This window comes from Heptranchias perlo, chromosome 7 (genome assembly GCF_035084215.1).
Source record: "Heptranchias perlo isolate sHepPer1 chromosome 7, sHepPer1.hap1, whole genome shotgun sequence".
Classification (NCBI taxonomy): domain Eukaryota; kingdom Metazoa; phylum Chordata; class Chondrichthyes; order Hexanchiformes; family Hexanchidae; genus Heptranchias; species Heptranchias perlo.
Window position 1 is genome coordinate 57,095,639 of NC_090331.1, and position 25,065 is coordinate 57,120,703.

At 40.8% G+C, this 25,065-nt stretch overlaps 1 protein-coding gene across 4 annotated transcripts in view; it reads right to left on the bottom strand.

Moving 5' to 3' along the window:
• Positions 1-25,065, bottom strand: part of sestd1 (SEC14 and spectrin domains 1) — a 129,094-nt gene that overhangs the window by 22,228 nt on the left and 81,801 nt on the right. For all 4 annotated transcript variants that reach the window (XM_067987654.1, XM_067987655.1, XM_067987653.1 and 1 more), the window contains 3 exons: positions 12,265-12,387; positions 1,406-1,600; positions 14-128 (listed from right to left, as the gene is read on the bottom strand). In XM_067987654.1, coding sequence (XP_067843755.1) covers positions 14-128; positions 1,406-1,600; positions 12,265-12,387 — 433 coding nt within the window. The remainder of the gene's footprint in view (positions 1-13; positions 129-1,405; positions 1,601-12,264; positions 12,388-25,065) is intronic.

The following is a 25,065-nucleotide window of genomic DNA, read 5'->3' on the forward strand; positions in this document are numbered from 1 at the left end:
TTCTTCCACTTACCAACACTCTTCAGTTTCTCTTCCAGAAGTTTTAATGTTTGCTGAATAGCAGTTCCATCAGCTGGTGCCACATCAGCGCAAAGCATCCCAAGTAATCCATCCAGCTGCTGGGACAACTGTGAAAGATCCATTCACATGACTCAATTTTTCAAGTCTGCACAAATATATGGCCTTAATTGCTCACAATATTCATCAATTCAATTTATAAAATAATAAATTCAACATTTTAAAAAATAAATTCTTCAAATAAAATGGATTGTAAAAACTTAATCAAAAAATATGAATGCATTATCTTTACAGAATAATTGTTAAAATGGTAACTTCACACTACTGCATTAGCTTTTCAGATCTTCTAGACTTGGCAATTTTACAGTAACACACGATGAGGCAGGTCAATTTGTGTTGTGACAAGAAGCAGGAGATTCCGTGAATTTCATATCCAAGTAACACTGTTATTTGAACAGCAATGTGAGTGAACAACTGCAGATATACTGCCTGCTTGAATTCCTTTTGAACTAAAGCGGCACAGTGCTGAAAATGCATGCATGGACTGTTATTCATCAACTTGCTATTGTTGGTGAAAGCTATAATCTTTTCAATCATTAGAAACTGAACAATATTTTTATTGCAAACACGCACAATGCTAGTGCTAGGGTTGCCAACTCTGGTTGGACATATGCCTGGAGGTTTCATCACATGATCACCCATCTCCACCGCTCAGTCAAACAGCCAATGAAAAAAAATGTTTTTTTAATGCCTCCACGATTTTTCCCGAGTTGCTCACAGCAGTGTCCAGGAGATTAATCTTTAACTCCTAGAGACTCAAGGACAATCCTGGAGGGTTGGCAACCCGAACCACTGTTGCAAAAACAAATTGACAGTGTTACACTGCACCTTTGGTGCTGACAAAGCACCAACCCCAAATGGGTCTAACTGTGCCATATCATCTTGAGGTCACCCCAATTAGAAAAGCAGATTCCTCACAACTACAATGACAATCTCTAACCTATCCTCCCCAGCTATTGTAAGATGTGTTGTAGAGGCTCCTACCAAGAAGGGGGTAATTGGAGAAAGGGGGTAATTGGAGAAAGGGAAATGAGGTAATGTATTTATTTTTGCAGCTTGTCTTTTCTCTTTCTTCCACCTTAGACAAGTGCATTTCTGTTAGAAGTACAACTGTATCCTTGACTTTGCTAAGTAGTGGTACCACACTCCCATTATAGCCTCTGTCTGTTAGTCAGCAGGTTTTTTCCATTTGACAACACAGTATAATTAACTGAACTAATTGCCTTTGTTGCCATGGTCCCATCAAAAGCAGCTCATTATGAAACATTTACTTAATTGATATCAGTTTCAGGAATGTATAAAATGGTTTTAGTAACAAGCAGCTTACATCCTGAGCAATACCATGGAATTCTAGTGCTGTCTGTAGCACATTCTGCCTGAACTCCAGTTGGCTGGCCTGACGATAGCAAACATCACTTAGCTGTTGTTGCAGTGCCTTTAGTTCAAGCAAATCCTCTTCATCCCCTGCATTCAACAGTGCTGCAATCTGCTGATTAAGCTCCACGTATACTGCAAACCATTCCTGCAAATATTGAGAAACAAAGTACAGTAAGAGACACAGAATTCCTACCCTCAGAAATCAAACACAATATGCCATTTTTTGGAATGTCACAATTATTTTCCGTAGCATACTATTGGTGAATGTGCACCCTAATAACAGAATTTTTGCATAAATCTGAAGTTTGATATCACAGAAGAACCAACTGGAAATCTTAAAAAAAAACACTCAGGGGGCCTACAGTACCACACTTCAATATCTGATGACTAAAAACAGCTATCAACTCTCATCAATCAATAGAAATTTCACTGATAGGTTGAACAAAACGATCAGTGCTCCACGTAAGCATCTGAGTGCATGTGTGCAGAGCCCTGCGCTCCACACCTGTATTGTACAATGGACACAAGTCAACTTTCCCCTTGCAAATAACTTGTTGCTCGACCTCTTCATTCTACTTGGAGGACAGCAGGACTGATCAACTTGTCCTTCAGTTTGCTCTTCCACCCCTCCCCCTGAAGGTAGTGGTTTGTTATCCGGATAGAGTTTCAAAATTACCATGTGGGGAGAGAGAGCGGGAGAACCCCCAACTACTCAGATCATGATGTAACACGTTGGTTACTAGTCAATCTAAAGGCAGCAATTACTGATAAACCACGTACCTTTTTAAAAAATTGAATTATGTCCTATTTATCCCATTGGAAAGACCTACTCCGAAGCACATTAGCCTACCTTTTCTGATCACCGCCATTTTAATGTTAGTCGTTTCATACAGTTGTTAAAATAATACTGATCCAAAATCTAGGCTATAGCTCTTAAGCTTTTTTTCTCTGTATTTAGCAGCAACATAACTAAAATTATGTCTTAGGAACATTCATTCATTCATTGAGAGGAGATTTGATAGAGGTATTTAAAATCATGAAGGGTCTATTGTAAGGAGTCGCACAACACCAGGTTATAGTCCAACAGCTTTATAGCTGTTGGACTATAACCTGGTGTTGTGCGACTCCTTACATTTGTCCACCCCAGTCCATCACCGGCATCGCCACATCATGAAGGGTCCAGACAGAGAGAAACTGTTCCCATTGGCGGAAGGGTCAAGAACCACAGGGCATAGATTTAAGGTGATTGGCAAAAGAACCAAAGGTGACATGAGGAAAAACTTTTTTTACACAGCGAGTGATTAGGATCTGGAAAGCACTGCCCGAGGAGGTGATAGAGGCAGATTCAATCATGGCCTTCGAAAGGGAACTGGATAAGTACTTGAAAGGAAAAAATTTGCAGGGCTACGGGGATAGGGCGGGCGAGTGGGACTAGCTGGATTGCTCTTGCATAGAGCCGGCACGGACTCGATGGGCCGAATGGCCTCCTTCCGTGCTGTAACCTTTCTATGATTCTTGATTAGAAAACACATCTGCCAATTATTTGCAAGTGGAATTATGATCTACAAATAATATCACTTGGTTAAAATTATTTCGGTCCTCCCTCCCCCCACCAAGAGGTCACTAAAAGTGATTTATTTTTTCATTGACTTGCTGCATGATGCTTGCAGTTTTTGTGCATGATTTTGTGTGAAAGGAATTTAGATTTTGCTCTCCTTCCTCAAAGATAAGCAGTTTGGATGACTTTATGAACAGAGAGTGAAACTTGAACAATTTAGGGACTAAATTACAACCTTGAAAACATTCTCTTCTGTTAATTATGGCCCCTGTATATTACATTGCTGCCTTCCACGGCAGCCAGAACTTCAGAGGCAGAATTGTAATGTAAATGAGGCAATGCTGCTGCTGCAAAACAATTGGAGAACCACCTTAGATTTATCTGGGCTCATCTGGAAGAAAAAGCACAGTAAGTAAAAGTATAAGCACTGCTGTCATTGGCGCTCAGTCCAGTAATATAGTATTTCTACTCGCTGGCCTGTATGGATCATCCTTAGCCATCACATGAACTGTTATTTGTTGCCGCTGGTGGTGTTGATTCCATCCTACTATATAAGCAATTCTGTAACATAAATACATTATTGGAGATTTCATTAAATGCCAATAAGTTTATTAGCTTTCTGTTCGACTGGGGTTATATATACCATGAGGTAGCTAGTTGTGGACAGGATTCATAAGAGTAGTTGTTCCAAATTTAATCTTTGTCTGTGGTGAATTAGCTGACCTTGCCCTAGGTAGCAGTAAGGATTCTACAATCAGCCTCTGTGGCCCTGTTCAGGGAAGGCAAAATTCACCTTGGGCTTCTTCTCTGAATTACTATTCCCTGCTGGAAAGCATCATTACTAATGAAAACATTTACATATTTTGGACACACTGCTTTTTTTCAAATTAGGATTGCAATTCTTTTCTCTGATTTTCATTTCTTTTACCTTTTGTATTTTTCTCAATGTAGCATGGAGAGTTGTAATTTTAGAGAGCTCTAGAACACAAATGTGAAACTGTGTGTGCGGGAATGGCACAGAGGACAAGATTAGGTTCAGTTGTGATGTCAGCTTATACAGATTTTTTTCCCCCTCAAAATATTTTTTCCTTCATGGCATCTATTCCTTCCTCCTCCTGATTTTCACCAATTTTTTTGCAGTTTATTATTCTCCAATTTTTTTAAAAAAGGATTTTTCTATTGGTATTGGAAATGCTGCTTTCAGCTTCATATACCCCACACAACAACAATTTGCATTTATATAGCACCTTTAACATAGTAAAATGACCCAAGGCACTTCATTGGAGCGTTATCAAACAAAATTTGACACCAAGCTGCATAAGGAGGTACACATACACTCTCTTGATGCTCAGAAATAAATATTTCTTCTGCATTCAATTCAAGAGCACAGCAACTTGTGTTAGCCCCTGAGCATTATGAAAAGTAACAGAAGACAATGATGCACAAAGCGCATGAGAACAAGGAGTTGTGATACTTCAAAATCTGGTCAAGGCCACGGAACACTTAACTGCAAATTTTTTTCTCTTCAAATTGACTGCAAATCAAATAACATCATCCCAGTGAGTATTATTCTAATTTGAAGGCCAAGGCTCAAGCTCATAACAAGCCAAGCAATACCTTCTCACAAACAAAGCAGAAAGAAAAAACAGGACACAGATATTACGAATGGGTTCATGGATTATACTTTGCTAGACAATTTTTATATATAGCTGGAGGGCCCATAGACGATTTTTTGCACCTTGCTGCGAAAACCTTGCGACTTGGGTGTACAAGGCACAATTTCCAAATTTGTGACTTGGGTGTACAGAGCAGAATTTCCAAATCTGCAGATGATACAAAACTTGGAAGTGTAGTGAACAGTGAGGCGGATAGTAATAGACTTCAAGAGGATATAGTCGGGCTGGTGGAATGGGCGGACATGTGGCAGATGAAATTTAACGCAGAAAAATGCGAAATGATACATTTTGGTAGGAAGAATGAGGAGAGGCAATATAAACTAGAGGGCAAAATTCTAAAAGGGGTACAGGAACAGAGAGATCTGGGCGTATATGTGCACAAACTGTTGAAGGTGGCAGGGCAGGTTGAGAAGCAGTTAAGAAAGTATACAGAATCCTGGGCTTTATAAATAGAGGCATAGAGTACAAAAGCAAGGAAGTCATGCAGAACCTTTATAAAACACTGGTTTGATCACAACTGGAGTAGTGTTTCCAGTTCTGGGCACTGCACTTTAGGAAAGATGTGAAGGCCTGAGAGCGGGTGCAGAAGAGATTTATTAGAATGATTCCAAGGATGAGGGACTTTAATTACGTGGATAGAGTGGAGAAGCTGGGGTTGTTCTCCTTAGAACAGAGAAGGTTGAGATGAGATTTGATAGAGGTATTCAAAATCACGACAGAGTAGATAGAGAGAAACAGTTCCCATTGGCGGAAGGGTCAAGAACCAGAGGACATAGAATTAAGGCGATTGGCAAAAGAACCAAAGGTGACATGAGGAAAAACTTTTTTACACAGCGAGTGGTTAGGATCTGGAATGCACTGCTCGAGGGGGTGGTGGAGGCAGATTCAATCACGGCCTTCAAAAGGGAACTGGATAAGTACTTGAAAGGAAAAAATTTGCAGGGCTACGGGGATAGGGCGGGGGAATGGGACTAGCTGGATTGCTCTTGCACAGAGCCGGCAAGGACTCGATGGGCCGAATGGCCTCCTTCCGTGCTGTAACCTTTTTATGATTCTATGATTCTAACCCTTCCCAATGCAAACAATCGAATTTGCATCTATCTGGCTGAAAATAGCAGCATGTTGGTTGCAAAGATAATGACGCACACTGAAGGCAACACGTGAAGAATTGTGTTCAATGAATCTAAAGATGCTTTTGATTGTCCTGCTTGTGATCCTTTACAAGATTTTGTGACAAAGCCAACATTAGTTTGTGCAGACACTGTGCTCCCGTCAACAGTTGCTTTGCCAATATCATAGCATAATATGGTCTGACACGGGAGCAAGTAGCAGCATTAAGCATAATTTCAGCCTTATAAATGGTGAAATATGCACAAGAAATAAACCTCTCAGCTGAATCATGGCAAGCTCACCTCATCCACGTCATTACAAATGCAAATGAAGAGCTGAAAGATGTGAAATCTTTTGTGATTGGCTTTGGTCACTGTTTAGGCATGCTAGTAAACCTATTAGCCTGTATCGTGGTGTCAGGAGCCTACAAACCTTGAATGCAAAATGCTTCCAATAGCTGTTCCACACCTGTGGATGAGCATATAAAACGTGCATGCATTGCCTGCATAATCCACACTTCCAAGACTCAAAAACAAAGACTTTTCAACAGTTAGTAGAAAACATAAGACAGTCACAGATTCTCAGAACTAAAGTGGTGTTTCTAGTTGAAAACTTTCAGTGTGGGTTGTTACACAGAAGCAGCTAGAATTCTCGTCCACCAACACCACCTCCTGACACTTGTTGTTTTGGCTGAATTGCATTCCAAGGCAACAAATTGAGTATATGGTGTAAAGAACCAACTCCTTGTTGATATTCTGCTTGAAGACTAAGGACAAGTGATTGCTGCATTCAGAGATTCCTGCAACATTGACTAAAACAACTGAAAGGCAACCCTTGCTCAAAGCATTTATCCTGCAATTTACCATAATGGTGACTGCTTATGGAGTGTCAGTCAGCTGCTCAACACCTTCTAAAAGGCTTTGAATGCTGACTGTTGATGTTACTAGCAAGTGTTGTGTGCTTTTGCAACTCTTGAGGAAGGAAACCTGTGTTGAATTTGCTGCCTACATGGAAGAGTTACCATCATTAGAGTTCTGGCAGTTGTAACTCAATTTGCCCCCAAGCCTTATCATTATAATATCCAGTTCTGCTAATGTTGAATTCATTCTCAAACATGACCTATCCTCATGAAAGTTGATGAAGGAGCATAGAGCCTGAAATCTTCCAAAAACTGCTTTGCCATATGCAAAGCAGGCATTCTGGAGAGAATACCATCTCATGCCTTTTATAAATTTTACACTTTTTGTTCTTCCAATACGGAGTGATTTTTTTTCTTTGATTTCCAGTAGTTTTACATTTTGTACTTTTCTTGCTGCAGCATAAAATAAGTTATAATTTTGAAGAACTCAAAGAATGCTTTAGATGAATAGAAAAGAAGGAAAAAAAATATAAATGTTTTCATTAGTACTTCTGTATGGTTTCAATAATAAAGAGAAAATCCATTCAGTCCAGATGAAACACATTTGCCTTTTACACGCTCAGCCAGTATCACAGAAGGAATGTTGATGACTTGCACTTTACACCTTTTTTCCCAAATGTATAACATAATCTTTTCTCTCATCTGACCTGTGCTTTTGCCTTTTAAGTTTTTTGATGTTAGCTGCTTTTGAAAAGTTGAAAAAAATTCCATTTTTTTTCCAGAAATAGAAATTGAAAGCATGGAGCTTCATTTCTTCCATGGTCAAATAATCTGGAACACTTACTATCTAGGCTCACACATGAAGAAGAATGGCCACTTGGGTGAGGTATTGGAGTACTGTCAGCACCCATAGAACCCCAGCATGAGTCAGCGCCTTCAGGAACGGAAGGGAGAAAATTGAAAAAAAATGTTGCAATTCTCTTGCTAATGGATAAAAAATACTCTTCTAATTATGGGCTACAGTTTTGGGATTGTCACCTTTTAAAGCTCTTGGCAGGTGCTATTGATAAGTCGGCTGCTGATTATGAAGATTTACTGCACTGAACAATATATGCAGGTTATACCATTTCACTGTAAGACATTCTGAAACTAAACTTAATACCACTACAATATGAATCCCATGATATAACAGTACTTTAATATGAATCACAATCATAGCATGAATACAATCACAGGAGTACACCATTCATTTGAAATCCTTGTAGATTTAATTTAAGACAAACACTTGGTAAATTTTATACTAAATCATTTGGTGTATTACAGGACTGTAATACAATTTAACCTTTATTATCTCATATGTAGTCTGCACAAGGACTACATTTAACAATTATTTGGATAATCTAATATTTTATCACTTATTGAAATAATTCACTAAGTATTTGGATGAAGGTAAATCACCACAATTAATTGTACCACTTTCTGGTTAAATATACTTTCAGTGAACTGCCCAGCAGCCATACTGAAAAACACTGATATGAGATTACATTTTCCAGCGTTCTGCAGCAATCCACCCTGCTAAAGACAAAAACTGAATTTCACTGTTATAACAATGACAGCAATCTTCTTTATAATCCTTCTAATTAATTGACATAATATAGTGATAATCTATAATCTTGTTTTGAATGTTTATTTGGGATATATTATATTTTAAATCAGAGTGGGAGATTATGGGATAATAAGTTTTTGGGACCTGTACTTTTCTACATTCCTATAGCTTGTTAAAGGACTTGACTCTCAAACAATAAATTTTAATGCTAAAAGCATATAATATTCTGATTCCAGCTTCAAAATATATTTTTGGAGTGTATTCAACCTAGAAACAATTCTATGGTTAATTTCCATTTTCAGAAGTAAAGCACATTGGCAACCATATCCAATGATATTTTCTTACAATTGCTACAATAATGGGATATTTTTCTAATTGGTTTTTGAAATTCAAATGCCAGGGTAAAATTGGTTTGAAAGGCAAGAAAGATAAAGATCATTAGGCAATATACCCTAATCAGTTCTCAACAGTACTTGAACTAGCACAACATTGTGAGCTCAGGTCAGGAGTTTCTGAAAGAAGAATTAGGTTTATACTGGAAAGTTCTAAAACAAAACAGACTTCAGTGTACAAGTACCTAATTCAAAACTACTGCACAAAGCTAACTGCAGGAGGTTTACTTGACTAGAATGCAGACTGTTCAGTGTTTAGTTATAATTATTATTAAATGACTATCACATGCACCCCACAAATAATTAAACCCACAAGTCATTCATTAGCCAGTTGGACGAGCCAACTCATGGGTACGGTCAACTGACCCAAATTCATCCATTATCTACTTTTTATCCAGAACAACTACCAGTACTTTTCACAACTGCTGTCAAAAAATACCACAAAATATGGTTACAATTTTTTAATACAAAATAATTGGATAAACACATTCTCCTCCAACACACAATTTATTTGATTTTCTTTGGGTAAAGGGTAGGAAAAAATGGTCTAATCTTACTTCACAATCATACATTACAAATATTTTAAAGAGATGGTACCATTTCTAAACTCCTCTGATCTCATCAGAAGTGTACTGCATTCACAGTTGTTACAACATTTTTCATCCATTAGGTAAATCCACTAGATAAAGGGGGCAGCAGCAACATGGATGCAGAATTGGCTAAGTGACAGGATACAGAGAGTAGTGGTGAACAGTTGTTTTTTGGACTGGAGGGAGGTGTACAGTGGTGTTCCTCAGGGGTTGGTACTGGGACCACTGCTTTTCTTGATATATATTAATGACTTGGACTTGGGTGTACAGGGCACAATTTCACAATTTGCAGATGACACAAAACTTGAAAGTGTAGTAAAAAATTAGGTGAATAGTGATAGACTTCAAGAGGATATAGACAGGCTGGTGGTACGGGCGGACACGTGGCAGATGAAATTTAACGAAGAAAAATGCTCATTGATACATTTCAGTAGGAAGAACGAGGAGAGGCAATATAATTTAGAGGGCACAACTCTAAAAGGGGTACAGGAACAGAGAGATCTGGGGGTATATGTGCACAAATCGTTGAAGGTGGAAGGGCAGGTTGAGAAAGCAGTTAAAAAAGCGTACAGGATCCTGGGCTTTATAAATGAAGGCACGGGGTACAAAAGTATGGAAGTCATGATGAACCTTTATAAAACACTGGTTCAGCCACAACTGGAGTATTATGTCCAGTTCTGGGCACCGCACTTCAGGAAAGATGTGAAGGCCTTAGAGAGGGTGCAGAAGAGATTTACTAGAATGATTCCAGGGATGAGGGACTTCAGTTACGTGGATAGACTGGAGAAGCTGGGGTGGAACAGAGATGGTTGCGAGGAGATTTGATAGAGGTATTCAAAATCATGAAGGGTCTAAACAGTTTGGATAGAGAGAAACTGTTCCCATTGGCAGAAGGGTCAAGAACTAGAGGACATAGATTTAAAGTGATTGGCGAAAGAACCAAGGGTGACATGAGGGAAAACCTTTTTTTACACAGCAAGTGGTTAGGATCTGGAATGCATTGCCCGAGGGGGTGGTGGAGGCAGATTCAATCATGGCCTTCAAAAAGGAACTGGATAAGTACTTGAAAGTAAAAAATTTGCAGGGCTACGGGGATAGAGTGGGGAAGTGGGACTAGCTGGATTGCTCTTGCATAGAGCCGGCACAGACTCGATGGGCCGAATGGCCTCCTTCCGTGCTGTAACCTTTCTATGATTCTATGATTTTCCCAAGCATCTTGTACCTAATCTGCACACTTGCATTCTGGCGAAAACTTGGCTGTATAATTCTCTCCTCCCCACCCCCATTATCTGTACAATGCCAGTAAAAGACAACCTACTGATTGACTATTTGTACAGAGAGTTCTATATCTATTTCTGTAACAAACATTGTAAACTATCCTAATCTCTCATCTATTTGAAGTGCATCACCATTGAAGGCTCCCATGCTTTTAAAGTATCTATAGGTCTAGTAGTAAGTTTTGAAATAAAAGTTTATTTCACACTGCACAGGTAAGGTGATCAGAGGCAGAGCCTTTCCATACCGAATTAAGAGCATCCTCATGTAATTTAAGTCTTTTTGACCGCCGCAATATAAAGCATAAATTCACGAAGAACTCTTGATAGTGTCCTGTATGTAAAAATTATTTTCTTCATCATTTACTTTATCTGGATAAGATATATTTTATTGATGAAAAACACTGCAGTGCATAGTTTAAGATTATGGTAACATTGCATGGTTTAGGTTACTAAAACAAAACTATTCATCTTATAGTTATTCATGCCAATATCACAAAAACCCAAGTAGCACAAATTGCACTTAGGGCTATCACACTGCAGTACCAATTCAGTGAACTGCACTCCCTTTCAGCATGACTCCATACTGGGAGCACAGGATCTGTGTAAAATATCTAAGTAATGCTCCACAATTCGCCTGTAATACACTGGCAAAGAAAGTTGCTACAATCAAGGAAAAGGACAAAATAAGGTGTAGATATATAACGTTAAGATTACCTGCAGCAGGATGTAGTTTGACTTTCCCATAATAAACAGAAATTACATGGAAACAAAGGGCGGAATTTGCTGAAAACATGCACCATAATAATGGTGCACTTTATTGTAACTTCATGATTACCTCTGAGTCTAACTATCAAATCTGGAGGCACTCTTCTATACATTAAATACTCATGGAAAGCCTTTAACAAATCTTATTTCTGAGCTCGCTATCTGGCAGCTGCTAAAGTTACAAATTAAAACTTACCTGTTAGACTGCAATTCATCTAGGATTCTCCCATGTGCCATGCACTGCAAACAAGTCCCATAATCTGTTTCCACATTTATTTTTTGGAGAGCAATACCGCTCTAAAGTGATGCAAGATGACATGTGAAGCAAAGTTCAGCACTCCTCCGACTTCACCAGTGGCTGAAAACTAAAAAGTTACTGTAACGTTATGCTGCCCTCAGGTTTTTTTGACCTTCATGAAACATTTTAAGTTCAGTCAGTTATTAGCTCAGTGCACGAACTCAGCATCGAGCAGTCCATCATCCCTTACTTTGCAGCGTTATAGTGCTCTGACAGGTAATGTGAGAATGGGCTAATGGCTGCAAAAATTACAATATAGCTAAGTTTAAAATTAATTTTTAACCTTGGCAATTGTCAGGCACAAGGTTAAGACTCGTAAGCATTCCCTGGAGAATTAATTTGCTATTTTCTAATACTGCAGAGTTTTCAGTGGAATGCCAATCAAGTCATATAGCTAATGGCCTCCTGTTCCATCTATATTTAATGCGAAAATTGTGCACTGTAGAAAGGAACACTTCATGCATATTACAATAGTATGACATTTTATCACAGCAATTTTCTTCAAATCCTCATTACCTTTCCAAAGTTATCTCACTCTTCTCCAAACAGAAATTATAGTTACCATTATAAATTCTAATTTAAAAAATGTCACCTTGAACTCTCTAGCATTCTTAAGCATATTAACTAGTATGTATTAAATATACTTATTTTGTAAACCATGCAAAAACAATCCCTTACGCTGTGCTGACTTTCAATTTCCTCATGTTTCTGTTGCAAGGCTTGCGAAGCTCGAATGGAATCCCCAATTCCCCACTGGGTCCTCAGTTGCTCTGATCCAGGTCCTTCCAGCCAGTTCACAACCTGAAGTGAGAAAATATATTTGGTAATTGACTTGATTGGCAAATCTTCATCAAGAGACTTTCTCGTACTCTCTCTTAGTCTGATCCCACCTAATATCTAATAGGTGTTCGGTGGGATCAGGCTAAGAGAGAGCACAAGAAAGTCTAAGACTGGTTTGCAGTGCATGTGTGTAAATGCACGGTGAGCTGCAGGCGCAAATAGCCACATGGGAATACGATGTCGTGGTGATAACAGGGACCTGGCTCAAAAAAGGGCAGGATTGGGTACTAAATATTCCTGGATACCAGGTGTTCAGGAAAGATATAGGGCAGGAAAGAAAGGGGGGGGGGGGGTGGCAGTATTGATTAGGGGGAATATTGCAGTACTGGAGAGAGAATGTCCTGGAGGGGTCAAGGACAGAATCTATTTGGTTAGAGTTAAGAAATAAAAGAGGTGCCAATACACTACTGGGTGTATTCTATAGGCCACTAACTAGTGGGAAGGATATGGAGGAACAAATTTGCAGGAAAATTACAAAGGTGCAAAAGCTATAGAGTAGTGATAACTGGGGACTTCACCTATCCTAATATAGACTGGATAACAATAATAATATAAGGGGCAAAGAGGGGGAGGGATTTTTGAAACGTGTTCAAGATAACTTTCTTGACCAGTACGTTTCCGGCCCAATGAGGAAGGAGGCATTGCTGGACTTCGTTCTAGGGAATGAGGCAGGCCAAGTGGAGCAAGTGTCAGTGGGGGAGCATTTAGGGAGCAGCGGTCATAGTATCATAAGATCATAAAGTTTAGAATAGCTATGGAAAAGGACATGGACCACTCTAACATAAAAATACTCAATTGGAGGAGGGCCAATTTCAATGGGATGAGACCAGATCTGGCCTGGATAAATTGGAATCAAAGATTGGCAGGCAAAACTGTAATTGAACAGTGGGTGGCTTTTAAGGATGACATGATTCGGGTATAGTCTAGGCACATTCCCACGAGGCAGAAAGATAGGTTAACTAAAGCCAGAGCTCCCTGGATGTCAAAAGAGATAGTGAGTAAAATGAAACAGAGAAATGAAACAGAGAAAAGAGGCGTATGACGGATGTCAGGTTGATAATACAAGTGAGAACCAGGCAGAATATAGAAAGTTCAGTGGGGAACTGAAAAAGGAAATAAGAGGGGCAAAGAGAGAGTATGAGAATAGACTGGCAGCCAACGTAAAAGGGAGTCCAAAAGTCTTCTACAGGCATGCGAACAGTAAATGGGTAGTAAGAGGAGGGGTGGGGCCGATTAGGGACCACACAGGAGATCTACACATGGAGCCTGAGGGGATGGCCGAGGTACTAAATGAAGTACTTTGCATCTGTCTTTACCAAGGAAGAAAATGCTGCCAGAGTCTCAGTAAAGGAAGATATAGTTGAGATACTGGATGGGCTAAAAATTGATAAAGAGGTACTAGATAGGCTATTAGTACTCAAAGAAGATACGTCACCCGGTCCGGATGGGATGCATCCTAGGTTGCTGAGGGAAATAAGGGAGGAAATTGCGGAGGTACTGACCATAATCATCTACACATCTGTAGATACGGAGGTGGTGGCAGAGGACTGGAGAATTGCAAATGTTACACCCTTGTTCAAAAAAGAGTGCAAGGATAAACCCATCAACGATAGGCCAGTCAGTTTAACCTCAGTGGTGGGGAAACTTCTGGAAACGATAATCCGGGACAGAAGTAACAGTCACTTGGACGAGTGTGGGAAAGCCAGCACGGATTTGTTAAAGGCAAATCGTGTTTAACTAACCTGATAGAGTTTTTTGATGAGGTAACAGAGAGGGTGGATCAGGGCAATGCAGTTGATGTGGTGTATATGGACTTTCAAAAGGCGAATGATAAAGTTCCGCATGGTGGGCTTATCATCAAGATTGCGGCCCACGGAATAAAGGGGGCAGTAGCAACATGGATACAGAATTGGCTAAGTGACAGGAAACAGAGAGTAGTGGTGAACAGTTGTTTTTCGGACTGGAGGGAGGTGTACAGTGGTGTTCCCCAGAGGTCGGTTTTGGGACCACTGCTTTTCTTGATATATATTAATGACTTGGACTTGGGTGTACAGGGCACAATTTCACAATTTGCAGATGACACAAAACTTGGAAGAGTAGTAAACAGTGAGGAGGATAGCGATAGGCTTCAAGAGGATATAGACAGGCTGGTGGTATGGGCAGTCACGTGGTAGAAGAAATTTAACACAGAAAAATGCTCATTGATACATTTCGGTAGGAAGAACAAGGAGAGGCAACATAAACGAGAGGGCACAACTCTATAAAGGGTACAGGAACAGAAGAATCTGGAGGTATATGTGCACAAATCGTTGAAGGTGGCACAGCAGGTTGAGAAAGCGGTTAAAAAAGCGGTTAAAAAAGCATACAGGGTCCTGGGCTTTATAAACAGAGGCATAGAGTACAAAAGCAAGGAAGTCATGATGAACCTTTATAAAACACTGGTTCGGCCACAACTGGAGTATTAGGTCCAGTTCTGGGCACTGCACTTTAGGAAAGATGTGAAGGCCTCAGAGAAGGTGCAGAGAGATTTACTAGAATGATTCCAGGGATGAGGGACTTTAGTTATGTGGATAGAAGCTGGGGTTGTTCTCCTTAGGACAGAGACGGTAACGAGGAGATTTAAGGTGATTGGCAAAAGAACCAAAGGTGACACGAGGGAAAACGTTTATACACAGCAAGTGCTTAGGATCTGGAATGCACTGCCCGAGGGGGTGTTGGAGGCAGATTCAATCATGGGAACTGGATAAGTAGTTGAAAGTAAAAAATTTGCAGGGCTATGTGGATAAGGCCGGGGAGTGGAACTAGCTAGATTGCTCTTGCATAGAGCCGGTGCGGACTCGATGGGCCGAATGGCCTCCTTCCATGCTGTAACCTTTCTATGATTCTATGAAGACAATATTACTGAAAATGCCTCAAGAACCAGGGTGTGAAATAGAGCACTGAAAAAAAAAGCAATTGTGGTACAACCAGACTGGGATTGGAGACATAAAAAGGCATATACATTTTCACAGTTTAGACATCAACCCATTAGTAAGCCATTTTGTGTTTCGCTTAAAACCTCAATACTGTAAATACTGTATTGAGGTGCAGTAATGCACTGTGACCTGGAGAGACAGCATGCCAGTCTTCAACTATGATTCCTGAAACAATTCCCCAATTTAGCTGGGCCAATTGGCAGAGATGCAGAATGGAAGCAGGGCATTTCTACAAAAAAGGGGACAGGAAAGGGAGGAGAGGGACAAAACAGAACAGGATGGAGACTCAACAATCATTGTTCATGTGTACCTCCTAGTGGAGGGTTTAAACTGCTTGGATTGGGGATGCCAAAAGAGAAAGACAGTAGTTGCTTACCAACCCAAAAAAGTAAAGTTAATAGGTGCACCAAAAAATCCAATGTTTGCCAGATATGTCAGGATTACACTAACAATCTTGAAAAAGAAAATCTGATTCTATAACAACCAGAATCACAATATCTTTTCAGAATACAGAACACCCTTGGAAGATTGATTTAACATTTAAAATGTTTTATTCCTTGATGAGTAAGTCTGGGATCTTTTATTCATTGTGAGTTGTTCTGAACGTATTCTTTGGGCAGTGCTATTCATTAACCTGCAGGTCAGCTCATCTGAGAGATGACAGCCTGCAAACGATTCAGCACTTTCATATGTGTCATTTCTCATTTGCATCAAAGCAAGGATTAATAAGATGCCAACTCTCTAGCTGCTAAGGGATGCTAGTCAACTGCCACTGACAATGAAAAGTTAAAAGGAACAAATTTACAAACCAGATGTTTTAAGTACTATAACAGAAATCTTGAAATGCATGAACATTTAAGAATTCAGAAAATAAAAACAACCATACTCCTAAATACAACAAACCTTTGCTATAATAGGCTACTTAGGAAGAGGCTATAAAATGCATTTTATCAACCTATAGTATAACAAGAGTCCAATTACGATCACCTTAACGAAACAGATAGCAACTGATCTGAATGGTGAGGCAGTTGCCAGGGGAAACTCATTTGCTGCATAAGTATCTACACTTATAACAATAAATCTTTTTGTTTCCAGTTCAGGTATTTTTGGAAACTGCCCATTTACAGTCATAAGGGTGACTTTAATTGTACCTCAGCAAGAACACGTCACCAGCATGGATGAACACAACCCTCTCAACTTAACAATAAGCTTTGTAGAACCATTAAGGAGGGACTTTAACCTTCTCTTCCATCTGTTTAAACCCCATTTAAAAATAGCTAATAAACAAATTACTTCAACAGACAAATGGGAAACAAGATCAATTCATCTCTCTAACAACATGACTCGAACAACAAACCTACAAGGGGATATAGACAGACTGGGTGAGTGGGCGGAGATTTGGCAGATGCAATACAATATTGGAAAATGTGAGGTTATGCACTTTGGCAGGAAAAATCAGAGAGAAAGTTATTATCTTGATGGCAAGAGACTGGAAAGTACTGCAGTACAAAGGGATCTGGGGGTCCTAGTGCAAGAAAATCAAAAAGTTAGTATGCAGGTGCAGCAGGTGATCAAGAAGGCCAACGGAATGTTGGCTTTTATTGCTAGGGGGATAGAATATAAAAACAGGGAGGTATTGCTGCAGTTATATAAGGTATTGGTGAGACCGCACCTGGAAGACTGCATACAGTTTTGGTGTCCATACTTAAGAAAAGACATACTTGCTCTCGAGGCAGTACAAAGAAGGTTCACTCGGTTAATCCCGGGGATGCGGGGGCGGACATATGAGGAGAGGTTGGGACTCTACTCATTGGAGTTCAGAAGAATGAGAGGCGATCTTATTGAAACATATAAGATTGTGAAGGGGCTTGATCGGGTGGATGTGGTGAGGATGTTCCCAAGGATGGGTGAAACTAGAACTAGGGGGCAGAATCTTAGAATAAGGGGCTGCTCTTTCAAAACTGAGATGAGGGGAAACTTCTTCACTCAGAGGGTGGTAAGTCTGTGGAATTTGCTGCCCCAGGAAGCTGTGGATGCTACATCATTGAATAAATTTAAAACAGAAATAGACAGTTTCCTAGAAGTAAAGGGAATAAGGGGTTATGGGGAGCTGGCAGGAAATTGGACATGAATTTAGATTTGAGGTTAGGATCAGATCAGCCATGATCTTATTAAATGGCGGAGCAGGCTCAAAGGGCCAATTGGCCTACTCCTGTTCCTATTTCTTATGTTCTTATAACATGACAGTTAGTATGATGGATCAAATTCCTCATCCCCTACCCCGCCAAGTAAGCAAGATTCCTCAGTGTTTGCCTGAGGACGTCCCAAAGTGCTTCTCAGCCAATGTGACTTTTTTTAAAATTCACTGTTGTAATGTAGGGAAATGCTGCAGCCAGTAAGCACACAGCAAGATCCCGCAAATAGCAATGAGATAAATGACTAGATAATCGATTTTTTAGTTATGTTGGTTGAGGGATAAATGTTGGCCAGGACTCCCCTGATGTTCTTCAAATAGTGCCATGGGATTTTACACATCCACCTGAGAAAGCAGAAGGGTCCTAGGTTTAACATAGTAAGTACAACAGAGGAGGAGGCCATTTGGCCCATAGTGCCTGTGCCAGCTTTTTGTAAGAGCTATCCAATTAGCCCCATTCCCTGCTCTTTCCCTGTGGCCCTGTTAATTTTTTCCCTTCAAGTATTTATCCATTTCCCTTTTGAAAGTTACTATTGAATCTGCTTCCACCACCCTTTCAGGCAGTGCATTCCAGATCATAACAACTCGCAGCGTAAAAAATCGTTTCCTCATGTCGCCTCTGGCTCTTTTTCCAATCACCTTCAATCCGTGTCCTCTTATCTGAAAGACGGCATCTTCGATAGTGCAGCGCTCGCTCAGACGACACTGGATTATGTGCTCAAGTCTTAGAAGTGGGAGTTTGTGGATAGCGAGACTGTCCCAGATGGCCACACCTGCAGTAAATGTCTCTGGCTTGAGACACTCCGGCTCAGAGTCTTTGAGCTGGAGTGTGAGTCAGAGTCACACCGACACATAATGGAGGGGGAGGAATATCTGGATAGTTCTCTCCAGAGCACAGTCACACCTCAGAGGAAAGCACAGCTGCAGGAAGGGGAGAGTGTGACTGTTAGTCAGCAAGGTAGTGGGAACCTAGGAGAGGGAGAGAAGGAGGTCCCGCAGACACTGGTCCTATCTAACAGGTACAGGGCACTTGATACCTGTGAGGATAAGGATGAAGATTGCAGGGAGAATGCCCAGAATGCTAACCATGGCACTGTGGAGCATGAGGCAGTCCAAGGTCGGTGGGGGTGGGGGGGAAGGATGATCAGAATAGAAAGCTTGTAGTCAGAAGGCATTCTATAATGAGGGGGATAGACAGTGTCCTCTGCAGTCACGACTGAGAGTCCAGGAGGGTGTGTTGCCTACCTGATGCAAGGGTAAAGGACATCTGAGAGCAACTGGAGAGGAACTTGGAAAGGGAGGGGGAGGATCCAGTTGTCGTGGTACATGTCGGCACGAGTGACATAAGGAAGACCAAGAAGGAGGTCCTGCTAAGGGAATATCAGAAGCTAGGAACAAAATAAAAAGCAGGACCTCATGGATGGTAATCTCAGAATTACTACCCAAGCCATGTGCTAATAGGCGCAGGGATAGGCAGATCAGAAAGGTGAATGTGTGGCTGAAAAAGTGGTGTGGGAAGGAGGGGTGCCATTTCATGAGACATTGCCACCAGTACTGGGACAGGAAGGAGCTGTACTGCCGGGACGGACTCCACCTGAACCGGAATGGGACCAGAGTCCTAGCGGAAAGGATAAATAGGGGGGAGCAAAAGGCTTTAAGCTAGCAAGATGGGAGGAGGGAGCAATAACAAAAGCTTAATGATAAAAGAAACAGGAGATGAATGTAAAGGTCAGACCAGGGTAAGGAATAAAGATAACATCAACGTTCAAGGAACAAATACAGTTATAAAACAGACGTATAAAGGGACTGTTAAAAATAAAGTAAAAGGAACAACTATTAAAGGCGAATTGAACTGCCTGTACACCAATGTACACAGTGTCCAAAGTAAAATGGGGGAACTGGAGGTAATAATCCATAACGAGGCGTCCGTAGGAATAACTAAACATGGCTACATAAAGAACAGGACTGGCCACTAAACAATGCAGGTTATAACATAATCAGAATGAATAGGGTAGGAAGATGGGGAAATGGAGTAGCTGCACTAACTAGAGATAACATAATGGCAGTAGCAAAAAAAGGGACATAGCTAACAGAAGGATAGAAACAGAATTCATATGGACTGAAACCAAAGATAAGAAAAGATCAATCACGCTGATCGGGATATACTACAGACTACTAGTAGAAAGGAGGTGGAGGAAGAGATATGTAAGCAAATACATGAAATGAGTAAAGGACATAGAATAATAATCATGGGAGATTTTAACTACCTCCAAATAAACTGGCAAGAGGTAGGTAAAGGGGTGCAGGGAATGGAGTTTTTACAATGTGTGCAGGACTCCTTTCTTACCCAGTATGTAAAAAGCCCAACAAGAGAGAAACCACTGCTGGATCCAGTAATGGGAAATGAACCAGAACAGAGAAGAAAAGTAAGCGTGGGGAACATCTAAGCAATAGCAATCACAACATAATAAGATTTAAGATAAAGATTGAGAAGGACATAAGACAAAGACCAAAGAAATAAATTGGAAAAAAGCAGATTTGAAGGGGATGAGAATGGAACTAGGAAAAATAAACATGAAAAATAAACTGACAAAGAAACAGAACAGCAGTGGAAAACATTTAAAACGGTGATCAATAGAGTCCAGGAGAAATATATCCCACTAAAAAGCAAGAATTAGCCAGTAATGACATACCATGGATGAAAAAAGAAATAAGCATAAGGGCCACTAAGGGATACACACGATAAACTCACAGGTAATAACAACAAAATGGCAGAAATATTAAATAATTACTTTGCCTCAGTATTTACTGGGGAGACTAATGTGGTAGACATGACTTTAGAAGAAGAGATCAAAAAAGATATAACAACACTTAAGATAGAAAAGGGGGATGTAATTGATAAACTAATCAAACTTAGAGAGCATAAAACCCCTGGTCTGGATGGATTGCATCTGCGCATATTAAAAGAAGTTAGGGAAGAGATAGCAGAGGCACTATTACATATATATAAAAATTGATTAGTGAAGGGAATAGTGCCAGAGGACTGGCAGACAACAAATGTGATTCCTATATTTAAAAAGGGAGATAGAACAAGTCCAGAGAACTATAGACCAATTAGCTTAACGTCGGCAGTAAGAAAGATAATGGAATCCTTACTCAAAGATGTAATAGAAAAACATCAAGAAACAGAAAATGTAATAAAAAATAGTCAGCACAGATTTCAAAAGGCAAGGTCATGCTTGACCCACCTTACTGAATTATTTGAAGTAGAAACAGAAAGGGTAGACAAGGTAGATGTAATACATTTGGATTTTCAAAAGGCCTTCGCTAAGGTACCGCATAGTAGACTCATGACTAAGGTAAGAGCGTGTGGAGTCAGGGGACAAATAGCAGAATGGATAGCAAGCTGGCTACAAAACAGAAAACAGAAAGTAGGGGTCAAGGGTAGTGACTCAGACTGGCAAAAGTTGGGAAGCGGTGTTCCACAAAGGTCAGTACTGGGTCCATTATTGTTCACCATTTACATTAACGATTTGGACTTGGGAACCAGAAGTACAATTTCAAAATTTGATAATGACACCAAATTGGGGGATATAGTTAATGCTGAGGAGGACTGCGACAAAACACAGGAAGGCATTAATAAATGTGCAGAATGGGCGTGTAATTGGCAAACGAATTTCAATCTGGATAAATGTGAGGTGGTACACTGTGGTAGGAAAAATAAGGAGGCCACATACTCCTTGGAAAATAAGAGTCGAAATGGGGCAGAGGAGCAGAGGGATCTGGGGGTACGGATACACAAATCACTAAAAGTAGCGATGCAGATTAATAAGGCCATAAAAAAGGCAAACCAAGCACTGGGGTTAATTTCCAGTGGAACAGAATTGAGAAGCAGGGAAGTTATGTTAAATCTGTATAGAACCTGTGTGGTTAGACCACACTTGGAGTACTGTGAACCGTTCTGGTCTCGATATTATAAAAAGAATATAAGAACATAAGAAATAGAAGCAGGAGTAGGCAGAACGGCCCCTCGAGCCTGTTCCGCCATTCAATAAGATCATGATGTGGAGATGCCGGTGATGGACTGGGGTTGACAATTGTAAACAATTTTACAACACCAAGTTATAGTCCAACAATTTTATTTGAAATTCACAAGCTTTCGGAGGCTTCCTCCTTCCTCAGGTGAATGTTGTGGAAATGAAATCCTCGAACCCTTCGCATTTATAAATCACAGAACAATACCTGGTGATTACAGATAGTCTTTCCAACTGCCCGTTGCCAAGGCAATCACAGTGAGCAGACAGAGAGGTGTTACCTACAAGGCCACCGAATATCTGTGATTTATAAATGCGAAGGGTTCGAGGATTTCATTTCCACAACATTCACCTGAGGAAGGAGGAAGCCTCCGAAAGCTTGTGAATTTCAAATAAAATTGTTGGACTATAACTTGGTGTTGTAAAATTGTTTACAATAAGATCATGGCTGATCTTCGACCTCAACTCCACTTTCCCGCCCGATCCCCACAGAGTCCAAAAATGTATCTATATACTCAACGACTCAGCATCCACAGCCCTCTGGGGTAGAGAATTCGAAAGATTCACAACCCTGAGTGAAAAAATTCCTCCTCATTTCAGTTCTAAATGGCCAACCCCTTGTCCTGCGACTATGCCCCCTTGTTCTAGACTCTCCAGCCAGGGCAAACAACCTCTCAGCATCTAGCCTGTGAAGCCCCCTCAGAATCTTACATGTTTCAATGAGATCACTTCTCATTCTTCTAAACTCGAGAGTATAGGCCCATTCTACTCAATCTCTCCACACAGAATAATCCTCTCATCCCAGGAATCAATCTAGTGAACCTTTGTTGCACCATCTCTAAGGCAAGTATATCATAGAATCATAGAAGTTTACAACATGGAAACAGGCCCTTCGGCCCAACATGTCCATGTCGCCCAGTTTATACCACTAAGCTAGTCCCAATTGCCTGCACTTGGCCCATATCCCTCTATACCCATCTTACCCATGTAACTGTCCAAATGCTTTTTAAAAGACAAAATTGTACCCGCCTCTACTACTGCCTCTGGCAGCTCGTTCCAGACACTCACCACCCTTTGAGTGAAAAAATTGCCCCTCTGGACCCTTTTGTATCTCTCCCCTCTCACCTTAAATCTATGTTTCCTTGTTATAGACTCCCCTACCTTTGGGAAAAGATTTTGACTATCTACCTTATCTATGCCCCTCATTATTTTATAGACTTCTATAAGATCACCCCTAAACCTCCTACTCTCCAGGGAAAAAAGTCTCAGTCTATCCAACCTTTCCCTATAAGTCAAACCATCAAGTCCCGGTAGCATCCTAGTAAATCTTTTCTGCACTCTTTCTAGTTTAATAATATCCTTTCTATAATAGGGTGCCCAGAACTGTACACAGTATTCCAAGTGTGGCCTTACTAATGTCTTGTACAACTTCAACAAGACATCCCAACTCCTGTATTCAATGTTCTGACCAATGAAACCAAGCATGCTGAATGCCTTCTTCACCACCCTATCCACCTGTGACTCCACTTTCAAGGAGCTATGAATCTGTACTCCTAGATCTCTTTGTTCTATAACTCTCCCCAACGCCCTACCATTAACGGAGTACGTCCTGGCCCGATTCGATCTACCAAAATGCATCACCTCACATTTATCTAAATTAAACTCCATCTGCCATTCATCGGCCCACTGGCCCAATTTATCAAGATCCCGTTGCAATCCTAGATAACCTTCTTCACTGTCCACAATGCCACCAATCTTGGTGTCATCTGCAAACTTACTAACCATGCCTCCTAAATTCTCATCCAAATCATTAATATAAATAACAAATAACAGCGGACCCAGCACCGATCCCTGAGGCACACCGCTGGTCACAGGCCTCCAGTTTGAAAAACAACCCTCTACAACCACCCTCTGTCTTCTGTCGTCAATCCAATTTTGTATCCAATTGGCTACCTCACCTTGGATCCCGTGAGATTTAACCTTATGTAACAACCTACCATGCGGTACCTGGTCAAAGGCTTTGCTAAAGTCCATGTAGACCACGTCTACTGCACAGCCCTCATCTATCTTCTTGGTTACCCCTTCAAAAAACTCAATCAAATTCGTGAGACATGATTTTTCTCTCACAAAACCATGCTGACTGTTCCTAATCAGTTCCTGCCTCTCCAAATGCCTGTAGATCCTGTCTCTCAGAATACCCTCTAACAACTTACCCACTGCAGATGTCAGGCTCACCGGTCCGTAGTTCCCAGGCTTTTCCCTGCCGCCCTTCTTAAACAAAGGCACAACATTTGCTACCCTCCAATCTTCAGGCACCTCACCTGTAGCTGTCGATGATTCAAATATCTCTGCTAGGGGACCCGCAATTTCCTCCCTAACCTCCCATAACGTCCTGGGATACAATTCATCAGGTCCCGGAGATTTATCTACCTTGGTGCGCGTTAAGACTTCCAGCACCTCCCTCTCTGTAATATGTACACTCCTCAAGACACCACTATTTATTTCCCCAAGTTCCCTAACATCCATGCCTTTCTCAACCGTAAATACCGATGTGAAATATTCATTCAGGATCTCACCCATCTCTTGTGGTTCCGCACATAGATGACCTTGTTGATCCTTAAGAGGCCTTACTCTCTCCCTACTTACTCTTTTGCCCTTTATGTATTTGTAGAAGCTCTTTGGATTCTCCTTTGCCTTATCTGCCAAAGCAATCTCATGTCCCCTTTTTGCCCTCCTGATTTCTCTCTTAACTCTACTCTGGCAATCTCTATACTCTTCAAGGGATCCACTTGATCCCAGCTGTCTATGCATGTCATATGCCTCCTTCTTCTTTTTGACTAGGGCCTCAATCTCCCAAGTCATCCAAGGTTCCCTACTTCTACCAGCCTTGCCCTTCACTTTATAAGGAATGTGCTTACCCTGAACCCTGGTTAACACACTTTTGAAAGCCTCCCACTTACCAGACCTCCCTTTGCCTGCCAAAGGACTCTCCCAATCAACTTCTGAAAGTTCCTGTCTAATACCATCAGAATTGGCCTTTCCCCAATTTAGAATTTTAACTTTTGGGCCAGACCTATCATTCTCCAAAGCTATCTTAAAACTAATGGAATTACGATCACTGGTCCCAAAGTGATCCCTCACGAACACTTCTGTCACCTGCCCTTCCTTATTTCCCAAGAGGAGGTCAAGTTTTGCCCCCTCTCTATTCGGGCCATCCACATACTGAATGAGAAATTCCTCCTGAATACACTCAACAAATTTCTCTCCATCCAAGCCCCTAATGCTATGGCTGTCCCAGTCAATGTTGGGAAAGTTAAAGTCCCCTATTATTACCACCCTATTTTTCTTGCAGCTGTCTGTAATCTCCTTACATATTTGCTCCTCAATTTCCCGTTGACTATTTGGGGGTCTGTAGTACAATCCTATCAAAGTGATC